General features: G+C 41.7%; 1 protein-coding gene across 1 annotated transcript in view; it reads left to right on the top strand.

Annotated features, from left to right (window-relative positions):
* The window catches only part of LOC146562171 (voltage-dependent N-type calcium channel subunit alpha-1B-like), a 349,202-nt gene that overhangs the window by 129,624 nt on the left and 204,926 nt on the right, over positions 1-14,652 (top strand). The window contains exons 11-14 of the mRNA XM_085293681.1: positions 8,381-8,587; positions 12,507-12,619; positions 12,785-12,897; positions 12,977-13,108. Coding sequence (XP_085149807.1) covers positions 8,381-8,587; positions 12,507-12,619; positions 12,785-12,897; positions 12,977-13,108 — 565 coding nt within the window. The remainder of the gene's footprint in view (positions 1-8,380; positions 8,588-12,506; positions 12,620-12,784; positions 12,898-12,976; positions 13,109-14,652) is intronic.

The raw sequence follows: 14,652 nt of genomic DNA, 5'->3' as shown, positions 1-14,652 counted from the left end.
TTACTGTATCTACAGTGAAAAACAATAGGGAAAACATATACAAGTCCTGGAACTGGACTTGTATATACACCCCAAGGTGGTGATCTTCAAAATCCCCACACAGTGCTCGCGTCCGTGAACATTGGAATGGCATATATCCAAACTCATATCCAATCTGTGACTCTGCTCCTGTTTCCTAGTAAAGATAAACACAATAAGTCAGCTAGGCAATCCGTCTTCAAAGCAAGGTTTTTCAAAAGCAAGTCCATGGCTGTACTGACGAGGTAAACTGAAGGATCGAGTGTCAACTGGACCTCAGCCACACTGTTAAATAAGACGCTCCTGATGCCGGTAATCAGCAGCAGCTGGCGGCGGCTGACGAGCAGCAGGTGTGGCTGCCTCCAGCACGAGAACACTTCTGGGTCAAAGGATCACCCGGCGCCCAATATTTCCGGGGGCGTGAGCATCAACTTTTATGCACATTACAGGGAGATGGAAAAAAGGAGATAGAACAACAAAATACTACACACGACAACAGAATATGCTTAACTAGACCATTGGGCAGGGTGACCCGCAAGGATCGCCAGCCCAGGGTAAACCTAAAACACATGGGCCCCCAGACAGGCCCATGACAGTCAAATTCAGAAGACTATACACTAAAGTAGGAGAGCACCAAACTCTATCCTGATATATACATGATTTGAAACATTACCCTTAATTTTTTTAATTAATTGACAATAATTTATCTCAAAAACTCCTAAATCAGACCAAATAGGAGTCAATTTAGGCCTGGCAGGCTATTGGGCTTTTCATAAAAGTAGCATGTTAATGAAAAATGGCTTTAGAATAATGAAGAATACTGGTGGTTTTAGCAACAACATTTTTAAATGACTAAATGCATAATCGCCACAAAATACTTTAACTTTACCTTATTCTTCATTTTGATTTGAGGTCAACATATTTTCTTGAAAAACACAGATTTTAACTTTTGAGTTATAGTTCCATCTTGAGTTTGGCTTAAATTTAAAAGAAATATTGCAAAGTTTTAAAATAAATTTGATAAGGCTTGTTGTACAGTATACAGTGTCAATAACAGCTAAGTAGAGACAAACATAAAACTGGATAATGTAGTCACTTAGGTGATACAGTATGAGTCAGAGGTTGTGTCATAAACTGGCTGTGTGGAGGCAGATGAGCACCCAAACGCAAAACTCACGGAGACAAAAAGCTGAACTCAAAATCACTGCTTTATTGCAGGCTTCACAAAGAAACAGAACTAAACTGGGAATGCTAACTGAGGACCGAGGGAACACAGAAAGGCACACAGGCTTGCGCACACAAATTTTAGAATAATTTATATTATATAATGTGTTTTTCTGGATACACTGTGCTTTTTCAGCATTCAAAGATTGATGACACCGTGTCCGAGCACTGGCTATGAATTTCAGAAGGATCAGGCCTTAACTTAACAGAAAAGTTAGCAATAGTTCTTTTCCTATTACAGCTACATCCACGTCTGTCGTGCTAGGCTGCTCACTAGGGCTGGATATCATCACTGATTTCTATAATCCATTCGATTCCAGTTTTCAAAGTCCCGATTCGATTCAACTTAGCCTCAGACAGTCAGAAATATTATAATTCTGATCATTTATCAGTACTGACTTCTTCAGAATTGTGAACATCACAGCAGATGCCTTTGTGTGAAAGTAACTGAGAATAAAACACAGAAAAACATGAAGGAGTCTGGTCTGGCTTTTTATAGCAGATAACCTTAAAAATATTCTACAATGTTCTGCATATAAAGTTTAAATTTCTTCAGTATTGAACAACAGAAAAATAGGCTTTCTTGTCCGAGGTCATTTAAGTGAAAAAAAGAAAAGAAAAAGACAGCAGCCTACAGTGCTGTAAACAACGGTAGACTGGTGGGTAGTAAGCGAATGAATAATACAGAAAACAGAGATTGGAGACGGGAAACTGTTCTTGAAGTACAGAGAGAGATAGAGAGAGAGCTAGCTGTGCATGAAGTGTGATTTTAATTGTTGTGGAAGCAAAACAGCAAAATTCATGACGACATTGCTGCTTCTTTTGCTGCTGACTCGGTGAATTTTGGTTGGAGAGAGACAAAACCTGCAGCTCAGAATCAGCGCAAAAAGACGTAAACACAGCGCGGACCGCACGCATCAGAATCGCTAAGCTCCGACAGCGTGTCCATCTACGGGCCGTCGGGTGAGAAAGCCGAGAAAGACAAAGTTGATTCTGATGCGTCGGTCCGTTCTGTGTTACGTCTTTGTGTGGAATCTGTGTACCTGCTCTCATTTGCTGTTTGGTTGATGTTGAAATGGTTTTGTGAACTTTAATCTGAGAATCTGGCGTTTCTGGCAAAACACAGTTATATTTAAAAGTCGATTCAGGATTTAATAAATTGATATCACTTTATTCAAGCTACTCACTTCCTTTTTTTTTTTTTTTTTTTTTTTAAATTTTATTTTCACTTACTGAATACGGGACAGACTTGACTGGGGGAAAGAAAGAGGGAAAGAGAAACAGCTGAGAAGAGGGACGGGGGAGAAGGGCAAAAGACAAAAACCAACAGAACGGGCAGAAAAAAAAAGAAAGAAAAAAAATGCATATATCGATCACCTGGATCACCTGCTGAGAAAGAAAAAAGAAAACAAGCAGAAGAGAACAAGAGTAATAGAATAAACAACATCACAATGATATATGGGAATATGACAGTAAATACTAAATATTAAACATTATTGTGCAGCACATAAGATCAACAGAACACAGTGTGCTTTGAGGTAGGAGCCAAAAAGGGTGTAGTTTGTGGGTGTGATCACCCGTGTGTACACCTATGAGCATGGACGCGCTTGTTTTTTTAAAAGGTTCCTTCATGTAATGATCTGCTAGAGGGTGTGGGGGGGCCACAGCATGAAGCAGGTATGGAGGAGATCAAGACTCCAGACATCCAGAGGCCCCCAGAACACAAGAGACCAAGGAAGACCAACAGAGGGGCAGCCGCGCCACTGTCCCAGAAAGAGCTGAGGAGAGTCCCAGATGAGGGCTCACTTGGCAGCCGCGGAGCAGAAGTCAGGGGGAGTTGCAGTGACGCGCACGTGAGCTCCGCCGGCAGCCAGCCGTGCCTGAGTGACCGAGCCCCAGGCCGAGAGGCCGGGGGAACCCCACCTCCGAAGTGGCCCGAGCGAGCCCCAGGCTCCAGCAGTCCGCCACTGGCAGGGGAAGTGGTGGTAGGGGGAGATAGGCCTCCAAACCTTGGAGGGCCTGAGATGTCCCCAGAGAGGTGGCGCCTGACACCCAACCTGACATATAGACACAGACATACAGGCACACATATACAAACATCCATTCCCACCCTCATGCTCTCATATGCACTTACTCCACACTCAACCAACGTGGAGACAGACATAAAGAGACGCTGTACACACGATCACACCCCCCAAGCTTACTCTACAAACCCGGGTCTAGGTACCCTTGCCCCTGGAGGGGGGAACTGCACCCAGACCCAGGTGGTGTTACCCTTTTCCCTGCGGTGGGGGGAGGCAGACCGCCCCGACTCCGCAGCAGCAGGGAGGCCCCACACTCCAGACCGCAGTCGGATGGCCAACTCCTCCTCCTAGCCCCCCGCTCCAGCAGGCCGCAGAGAATGGGGGTGAGAGAAGACTCCAAACCTCCCTCCACCCACTCATTGTAGTGTTGATGCATGTGTGTTCTAAGGTGCATTTAAAACCCAGGAGGGCATGGAGCTACCTGCCAGAGAGCAGCAGGTAAGCGCATGGTCCCTCCTGCTAGCCCTCAATGTCTACGTGTATTTAAAATTGAGAGGTGGGCAACGACGCCAGGGGTGAGGTGTACACCCTGATGGTACTTTGGATTCCGTGGGCGACCGTGGCTCAGGGGGTTGGGAATTGCATCTGTAACCGGAAGGTTGCCGGTTCGATCCCTGGCTTCTCTGTCCTGGTCGTTGTGTCCTTGGGCAAGACACTTTACCCTACTTGCCTACTGGTGTTGGCCAGAGGGGCCGATGGCGCGATATGGCAGCCTCACTTCTGTCAGTCTGCCCCAGGGCAGCTGTGGCTACAACCGTAGCTTGCCTCCACCAGTGTATGAGAGTGAATGAATAGTGGCATTGTAAAGCGCTTTGGGTGCCTTGAAAAGCGCTATATAAATCCAATCCATTATTATTATTATTATTACACCCTGATGGTACTTTGGATTCCGTGTATTGTGCCCACCCACAAGATCCTATATGTATGTCTAATGAGAGTGTGAGTAATGTGAATGTCTAAGTTGTGGGATAAAATTGAGGCAGAGGCAACCAGAAGGGGACAGAGGGGGGGTGGGGGGGGTAGCCTCCTCTGCACCCTGGTGACATACCTCTACTCCAAGGTCCTGCATGTGTGGGTGGTTGTGGTGGAGCGGGAAGAGGGAACAGTGCAGCAGCGCCTCCCGGCCCCACAGAACCCGGGACAGTCCACCCAACCCCACCACAGAGAAAACTGCACCCACCCCACCATCCACTCATCTTCCAGACTACATAAGACAATAAACACCCAGGCTGAGATCTTCCTCCACCTCTCCTGTATCTCCCCCTCCTGCAGAGAGAGCTCCTGAAGAGAGGAAAGCTCCTGCAAGATGTGACAATCTCCCCCACCAGTTGAAGAGCCCCCCAGGTGGCTCGATGCACCGGCGGCACCCTGCTCCAGGGCTGGGCCTCCATGCACCCACCCGCCCACAACCCCGGCAACACACCAACCAGGACCCAAGCCCCCGAGGCCCGGCCCGGGCCCCAGCCCAGAGACGGAGCGACCCCAGAACCTCACGCCCATCCCAGACCCACCCAGGGGCAGCCAGTAACCCACGTCCGTCAGCACAGACCCTCCCCTAACCCCGCTGCACGCAGCCGCGAGGAAACAGTCACCTGAGAGCCAACAGAGCCCCTAACCGGACATGACCGCTACCCCGGGTTGAGCCCCCCAAGGAAGATGCCTCCGGGGAACCCCCCGACGCCCTAAGCCTGTCCCTACCCCCACACCAATCACAACAGTAAAGGCGGGACCAAACTATGACCCCCCACCCCCACTAGGTGATGGAGCTGATCAAAGGAGCCCAGAGCAATTGATCTGATGTGATGGCAGAGGCTGTATCAAGACTAATGTAATCTAATAGATAATTTCTATATTGGTTAGAATTAAGATTATTTTTATTTTTCCAGTTCATGAGGACTGTTTTCTTGGCTATGCATATGGGCGATATTCTTTTCTGAAGTGACATTATCTAAGCTACCCAACAAACACACTAAGGGGGAAGTTGGAATGTTACATTTCAGACATTTCGATAAGTCTTCACATATCTCGCGCTAAACTTCTGAACTGGTGGACAGAACCAAAGAGCGTGGATATAATTGTCCGGTGAATTGGTTTGGCAGTGTGAGCAGTTGTTGGTAGACGTAAAGCCCATCTTGAACATCCGATGACCTGTATAGTGCACTCTATGTAATATTTTGTATTGAATTAATTGAAGACTGGGATTTCTAATTAGATGAAAGGTTTTTAAGCAAATCTGAGACCAGAAGTTTAGGTCAAAGTTAACTAATAAATCCGCTTCCCATTGTGCAATAGGAAGTGATATTGATTCATCTGTTTTAGAAAGCATTCTGTATATTTTGGATAGTAATTTGGGGGTTTTAAGAGTAAGAAATTGAACCACACTTGGTGGTGTTTGTAGTTCAACTTGACCCGGTTTAAATTTCTTTTTTACTATGGATTTAATTTGTTGATATTCTAAAAATCTTTTCTTGTTGATCCCATATTGTGTAACTAGTCCGTCAAATGAAATAAATTCTGTTCTTTCTAGTATGTGTTCTAAATATTTGATTCCTTTACCACTCCAATCTGAAAAGTTTATCATATTATTGTTTTGTAATATGTCAGGGTTGTTCCAGATAGGTGTACGTTTGCATGGGATTAATGAAGACGCCGTCAATATTAGAAACTCCCACCATGCTGTCAGAGAAGAGCTGATGTTGATGCTTTTAAAGCATTCATGTCGTTGGATGTTTGAGCTGATAAATGGTAGATCTGAGATCTCTAGATTATTGCAAAGTGCTTGTTCTACATCTAGCCAAGGTTCATCTAAGAGGGTATGTTTTAGCCATCCTGAGATAAACTGAAGCCTGTTGGCTAAGAAGTAGTGCTGAAAGTTAGGCAGTTCTAGTCCTCCTTTATCCTTGGTCTTTTGTAGTGTTTTTAAGCTTATACGTGGGGGTTTATTTTTCCAAAGGAATCACCTCTCACTTCCACCTGCACTTTCAACTGGACCACGGCCAATCAGAGAGGTCCCACCCCTTACTATCTCTGATTGGTTTAGTCCACGATAGGGGCATAATGTGTGTCTGTTGTTGACCACAGGGAAGTTTGCAGATTTTTTTTTTTTTTTTGCTACCCGAACAGTTGGTCGCACAGGTGCAACCAAATATTTTTTTTTAGTCGCACCACTGAAAAATTTGGTCGCATTTGCGACCAAATTGGTCGCACTCTAGAGCCCTGCATAAAAGGCAGACTCGCGCTCCCGGGCGTGCCGAGCCTCCTGCCTTCTCCTCTCGTTAGGAAAGGCGGAGTCTGCACGCTGCCGATTCCATAAGGAGTTTGCTGGGTCCATGACTGGTCGCGTCGTACTGTCATAAACTGGCTGTGTGGAGGCAGATGAGGACCTAAACGCAAAACTCACGGAGACAAAAAGCTGAACTCAAAATCACTGCTTTATTGCAGGCTTCACAAAGAAACAGAACTAAACTGGGAATGCTAACTGAGGACCGAGGGAACACAAAAAGGCACACATGTTCGGGGAGGAGACAGTCGCGACACTGAACTGAGGGAGACATGCACATAAAAGTCACAAGGGGAAATCAAATAAGGAACAACTTAACAGAGCAACACAGGAGCCATGGCCTAAATAAAGAACAAAATACAAAAATACATGAAAACTAAGAATGCTGGGCCAACATGGCCCAGGATCATGACAGGTCGGGTTTAAAATAGAACAGGAAATGATTATCCCACTAGTCTTCCTGTGCCAGTAATGAAATTCTAATGGAACCATTTTTCTCCTTTCCTTTTTTGTCCAGTCCCACTTGACATTTGGGCTTAATTTAAGTTACTGAAAGTTTAATATAGTAGAGGCTAAATAGGAACAAGAAAGAATTAAAAAAAAAAAAAAAACAGAAGAAAACCATGAATCAATATATGAACATTACCTGATGCTGCTGAAAGTTACAGAGGTTTTATTAGAGACAAAGCTAAGCGCTTTGCAATTTGGCATAATTTGTAAAAATTTAAATTTCTTTGGTATTGAACAGCATGAATCATGCTTTCTCGTTGGAGGTCATTTTTGAACAAACAAGCACTGTGCACAACAGTAAATTGGTGTGTAATAAGCCTGGAAGCACAATAAGTAAGTGAATAATGCAGAAAATACAATTTTTTGATGGTAAATTGGCCTCTGAGTACACTGAGAGTGAGAGCGGTGGGGGATGTAAAAGCAAAAGTAAGAGGGAATTCATGACAATGTTTATCAAATGTAAAGCGTAGTTTTGATCTTCTTTTGCTACTTGTTCAGTTAAATTTGGTTGGAGAGGGACAAAACCTGCAGCTCCACTCCAGAATCTGTGAGATGTACTGTGAGATGGCGTTCAGCACTTGACGGCATGCCCGGTAAACTGGGATATGCTCTTTGTGTTTGCGTCTTTTTGTAGAATCCGTTTACCTGCTCTCATTTGCTGTTTTAGTTGTTTGAGGGTAAAAACTAGAATTAGTTTTGTAAGCTTTAACCTGAGATTCTGGTGTTTCTGCCAAAATACATTTGTGTTTAAAAATCAATTTAGGATTTAATCAATCGATATCACATTGCTCAAACTAAAATCAATTTGAATTGGGAAATCGATTTTTTAAACCCACCACTAGTGCGTACTAAAAGTTACATATTATTGGGTTTCAGTTTGATTTTTGGGATGTTTCTTAAATTAAAGAAATAAGACTGGATGATCTTTGAGAGGTGCTATTCAAAACAAACACTGGTCAAAAATAATACAATGCTTCCTAACAGCTGATTTGATGTTGTTAACCTTGGGCTAAGTGTAAAAGCAGACCTCCTTAGCTGTCTGGGCCAAATAAAGTAAAGATGAGGATAAATATAATGAGAAGTGCCAGGAATACTAAGCCAATTCTGTAATCTGTCAGTAAGAATGATCAGTCTTAATCTACTTTAAGATCCATGGCTCTAGCTGATTATAATCAAACATATCTTGATTTGGAAGGAGCACCTCATTTTTAGACTTGGTAACTTTATTGCAATTTTGTATCTTTTGCTCCAACTGCCCCCCCAGGGTCGCCATATGCTCGGGCAAGTGTGAAGAGCAAGAATGAGAGTTCATCTTACTTCAGGAGGAAAGAGAAGAGGATTCGCTTCACCATCCGGCGTCTGGTTAAATCCCAGAGCTTCTACTGGACAGTGTTATGTCTGGTTGGCCTAAATACACTGTGTGTAGCTATAGTACACTATGACCAGCCTGAGTGGCTTACCTATGCACTATGTAAGTATTCAACAGTTCTATACATTTTAAATAATTTTCTTGTAATCCTGTATGTTTTCATGGACCTGTACGTTTTCAAAATCAATTTTAACTATAGTTACTAGTTGCTTAATATTAAATGTATTTTAGCCATTACTTGATATAAAAAATTCTCATATCAGTGCATGGATGGCTTTATTATTTTATTTTGGCCATGATACAGCTTGAAACATGATAGTTGTCAAAATGGATTTCAAGTGATTCTCTACTCATTGTTGAGATGGAGCGCTTTTTAGCCAGTTACACCACGAAGAGGACCATTATCAACAGTTGAAGCAGTATTTACATGAAAGTAACTGCAAGTGTGCCATTCAAAATGAAAACATAAATACTCATGCCACTCTTTACCACCTAAAGTAGATAGCTTACACCTGTTGGTTCCGTCTTACCAGTAATGTTATAACAAATCAATATTACAGTTGTGGTCAGATGTTTACATTCATTCGTTATGGGAATGAATGTCATGGTAATTTTGAGCCTTCAGTGATTTCTTTTAACTCTTAGTTCTTTCGCCTGGATGGAATTGTTGTACAACATACACATTTAATGACTTTAAAAAGCAAGAATTGGGTGCACAAGCTGGAATTTGGTTTAATTTTTTTTAAAATCCACAGAATATGAAACATATACATATAGGCTCAATATGTGCACACACTCACAAGTCTGTAATAAGTGGTGCTAAAGGTTGAACAATGTCTTTTAACTTGACACAGTAAACATCTATTAAATTGCCATTAATGATCATGATTGACAAGAACCAGTATGTCTTTGATAGCATAAAAAGGATTTGTTTTAACTTGATTTTGCACTAATTGGACATTTAGTAAGAATAATGGGAGTCCAGGGAATTAAGTGAAGAAATATGGTATCTAACCAGATTCCCTACTCTGGGTGGCTTTGCCTTGGCCTCTAGAATCCTGGAGTAGTTTTTTGACCAAGATATGTCCTTCAATGTACATACTGTAATAAACAATTATGTAGGACTGCTTTCTTCTTCAATATTTCTAAAATTAGAAACATCCTGTCTCAGAGTGATGCTGAAAACCCAGTTCATGAATTTCTTACTTCTAGAGCGGACTACTGTGATTTGTTACTACCAGGATGTCCTAAAAACTCCCTGCGAAGCCTTCAGTAACAAGAGTGCTGACAGGGACTAGAAAGAGAGAGCATATTTCTCCTCTATTGGCTTCTCTTCATTGGTTCTCTGTTAAATCCAGAATACAATTTAAAATTCTTCTCCTCACATAGAAGGTACTGTATAATCAGGCGCCAGCAGGTCTTAAAGACCTTATATGGTAAATGGTAAATGGCCTGCATTTGTATAGCGCTTTTCTAGTCCATAGGACCCCAAAGCGCTTTACACTACATTCAGTCATTCACCCATTCACACACACATTCACACACTGGCGATAGCAAGCTACATATGAAACATATACAAATAGGCTCAATATGTGCACACACTCACAAGTCTGTAATAAGTGGTGCTAAAGGTTGTACTGTACTTATAGTACAGTATCACCTCAACTGAGCACTTTGCTCTCAGTGTGCGGGCTTACTTGTAGTTCCTAGGATATTTAAAGGGAGAAGTAGAGGCAGAGTCTTCAGTTTTCAGGCCCCTGTTCTGTGGAATCAGAGTATTAAAGTGTACAGGGAGTGCAGAATTATTAGGCAAATTAGTATTTTGTCCACATCATCCTCTTCATGCATGTTGTCTTACTCCGAGGTGTATAGGCTCGAAAGCCTACTACCAATTAAGCATATTAGGTGATGTGCATCTCTGCAATGAGAAGGGGTACGGTCTAATGACATCAACACCCTATATCAGGTGTGCATAATTATTAGGCAACGTCCTTTCCTTTGGCAAAATGGGTCAAAAGAAGGACTTGACAGGCTCAGAAAAGTCAAAAATAGTGAGATATCTTGCAGAGGGATACAGCAGTCTCAAAATTGCAAAGCTTCTGAAGCATGATCATCGAACAATCAAGCGTTTCATTCAAAATAGTCAACAGGGTCGCAAGAAGCGTGTGGAAAAACCAAGGCGCAAAATAACTGCCCATGAACTGAGAAAAGTCAAGCGTGCTCAAGCGTGCAGCTGCCAAGATGCCACTTGCCACCAGTTTGGCCATATTTCAGAGCTGCAACATCACTGGAGTGCCCAAAAGCACAAGGTGTGCAATACTCAGAGACATGGCCAAGGTAAGAAAGGCTGAAAGACGACCACCACTGAACAAGACACACAAGCTGAAACGTCAAGACTGGGCCAAGAAATATCTCAAGACTGATTTTTCTAAGGTTTTATGGACTGATGAAATGAGAGTGAGTCTTGATGGGCCAGATGGATGGGCCCGTGGCTGGATTGGTAAAGGGCAGAGAGCTCCAGTCCGACTCAGACGCCAGCAAGGTGGAGGTGGAGTACTGGTTTGGGCTGGTATCATCAAAGATGAGCTTGTGGGGCCTTTTCGGCTTGAGGATGGAGTCAAGCTCAACTCCCAGTTCTACTGCCAGTTTCTGGAAGACACCTTCTTCAAGCAGTGGTACAGGAAGAAGTCTGCATCCTTCAAGAAAAACATGATTTTCATGCAGGACAATGCTCCATCACACGTGTCCAAGTACTCCACAGCGTGGCTGGCAAGAAAGGGTATAAAAGAAGAAAAACTAATGACATGGCCACCTTGTTCACCTGATCTGGACCCCATTGAGAACCTGTGGTCCATCATCAAATGTGAGATTTACAAGGAGGGAAAACAGTACACCTCTCTGAACAGTGTCTGGGAGGCTGTGGTTGCTGCTGCACGCAATGTTGATGGTGAACAGATCAAAACACTGACAGAATCCATGGATGGCAGGCTTTTGAGTGTCCTTGCAAAGAAAGGTGGCTATATTGGTCGCTGATTTGTTTTTGTTTTGTTTTTGAATGTCAGAAATGTATATTTGTGAATGTGGAGATGTTATATTGGTTTCACTGGTAAAAATAAATAATTGAAATGGGTATATATTTGTTTTTTGTTAAGTTGCCTAATAATTATGCACAGTAATAGTCACCTGCACACACTGATATCCCCCTAAAATAGCTAAAACTAAAAACAAACTAAAAACTACTTCCAAAAACATTCAGCTTTGATATTGAGTTTTTTGGGTTCATTGAGAACATGGTTGTTGTTCAGTAATAAAATTATTCCTCAAAAATACAACTTGCCTAATAATTCTGCACTCCCTGTATAGAGGGCAAAAAGCATGAGCAAATTTCAAGATTGCTGCATAACTAACAACACTAGGTCACTCTGCTGTTTCTTCTCAAAATGTGCCATTCTGTTACATTATGTTTTAGGCTATGTCATCTTGTTTTATGTAAAAGGAAAAGGGATGAAAATAATTTAATTCACCCTAACATTAAGCACTCCAAATGAAGTGCATAAAAAAATGAAGAAATATTTATTAAATTTTCAAATGTACAACTATATTTTGACTTTTTTCTTACATTTGTGTAGTTGACTTATAATGTTAATGTCCAAAAATAGCTGCAACTAAGATTGTTGGTGCCATATTTGGATGCTGGTGGAGGTTTGAGGCTTTAAAGATCATGTTGCTCATCATCCTTCCATTCACTTGAAGCATTCCATTAGAATTATAGTACCAGCTTTATTATGATCCTGGTGAGATCATCTTTCTTGCATACAAAATTGCCGTTGCCTGTATCTGCTTTTTTTTTTTTTTTTTTTTTTACTAGTACTCTAATTCCTGTAGTTCTGTGCTGCAGCAACACGTGTAAACACACATGACTCAAACAGCGTTTTGTAATACACAAATAGTCTCTTTCTGTGTCTTATTCACTGTTGGCATAGCTGCTATAGAATCAGCTATATCTATTTCTTCTGGACAGACCTTGCGGAGTTTGTATTTTTGGGCCTGTTCCTGGTGGAGATGTCCATGAAAATGTATGGTCTTGGGCCCCAGAACTACTTTCACTCCTCTTTCAACTGTTTTGACTTCGGGGTGAGTTGCCCACTTCAGTTGACTGTTTCGTCAATTTGTTGTGCATTTTGAGAACATTTATAGGGAAACTAGCATGATTCAGAACTAGTTCTATAGAAAAGAAATGTAGCAAATTATTGAAGAAAGAAATTCAGACGGTTTTGATTTATCAAACTGTGTTCACAGGTGATCATTGGCAGTATTTTTGAGGTGGTCTGGGCAGCCATGAAGCCTGGGGCTTCATTTGGAATCAGTGTCCTGCGAGCACTGAGGCTGCTCCGGATCTTCAAAGTCACCAAGTGAGTAAATGGAAATGTTTGTCTGTGTTCTGTAAAACCGGATTACACAATGGATTCATACTGGTGTGTCTTTGTGTAGGTACTGGAACTCATTAAGGAACCTTGTGGTATCCCTACTCAACTCCATGAAGTCCATTATTAGCCTGCTGTTTCTGCTCTTCCTCTTCATCGTGGTCTTTGCTCTGCTGGGTATGCAGCTCTTTGGTGGCCAGTGAGTAGATTTTTTCTGCTGATTTATTATTTATTTATTGTGATGCAGCTAATGACAAGACTCTTGGCAGGATTTACTAAGCAGGAAAAATTAGCTGGAGCAGCATTTCGGTAAGGCAATGATGGAGCACATTACTGTACTAAATCCAGTAATTAGACCAGTGGTTCCCAAACTTTTTTTGCTAGGCAGGGGGGCCTAGCAAAAAAAGTTTGCGAACATTTTTCCTGTAAAACAAAGGGGGTTGTTTTACAAGAATAATGTTCGCGACCCCCCCCCCCCCCCTTGTTGCACGTACATGCACACATGCACAAACACATCCTCCAACCACACACACACCCATATTTTGCTCCATTGCGGTTTCTTTCACACCTCAAACATTTAGTAAACAATTCAACAAATACAAGTAATCTGCAACAAATGACAGGTAGTAATAAAATAAACTACTAACTCTTTTAGGCTACTTCCACACCAACACGGATATTTTTGAAAACGCAGCTGTTTCGTCCACACGTAAACGGCGTTTCCTATCACCAAAAACTGAGATTTTTTAAAACTCATTTTTTTCCGTTTACGTGTGGGTGAGGAATACAGAGTTCATCACGCAACGTCAAAGGTATGTGCCTTTTTTCACGTCACGCTGTGCGCCACGTTTACATGAGATGAATTGCAGAATGGGAGATAGAGACAAAATACTGTTACTGTTAATCTTACTGTCTTCAGGTTTTACATGCTTACATATACACACGCAGTTACTGTCCCTCCATTTAGAAAGTAGTGATGGGATTTCCAGCTCTTTTTAGAGAACCGGCTCTTTCGGCTCGGCTCACTAAAAAGAGCCAGCTCTTTTGGCTCCCAACCGCCTCTTCAGGTTGTTTTGTTGCTTTAATTAATTAATTATCAACAACAATATAAAATTATGCACAAAAGGAATTAGTAATGTAAAAAAACGTGGTTTTCTTTATGTATGCTTATATATAAATATTTATGGGGGTCCCTAGAGACGAAACACGTACAAACTTCAAAGCACTTAGAAATTCCAAAGCACGTACAAACTCCAAAACACATTTCTAGCGTTAACTAAACTTCCAAAACAGAGCTACCTAGATCACTTAAATTACACAATCGAATTCATACGTCTATTGTTTTTGTATTAATACACAAACACTCATATATATATATATATATATATATATATTCAAATTATTTAAAAAAAACTTCATTTACCTGTTACTACCACACACTCAATCCGATTGTTGGTACTTCCTGGCTTGTGTAGCCACTAGGTAACAAAATCTCAACACGGCCCCTAGCATCCTGGAGCATTTCCGTTGTGTTTTGGAGTTTGTACGTGTTTTGTCTCTGTAAATATACTTTTATTTATTCACGCCACATAAAATGTAATAAATAAATTATAAAATACAGAAACCAGCTATTTACATTTCATACATTTCAACTTTTAACTACTTAAATTTTCAGCTTTTTCCTTTTAAACAAATTCAAAGTGAAACAACACAAAACACTGCAAACCACAAAACAATAAAATA

This window comes from Mchenga conophoros, linkage group LG12 (assembly GCF_057382185.1).
Source record: "Mchenga conophoros isolate Kocher_MC1m ecotype Shallow Benthic linkage group LG12, M_conophoros_male_GT1.1, whole genome shotgun sequence".
In the NCBI taxonomy this organism is placed as follows: domain Eukaryota; kingdom Metazoa; phylum Chordata; class Actinopteri; order Cichliformes; family Cichlidae; genus Mchenga; species Mchenga conophoros.
This window is presented reverse-complemented; position numbering and strand designations above follow the sequence as displayed.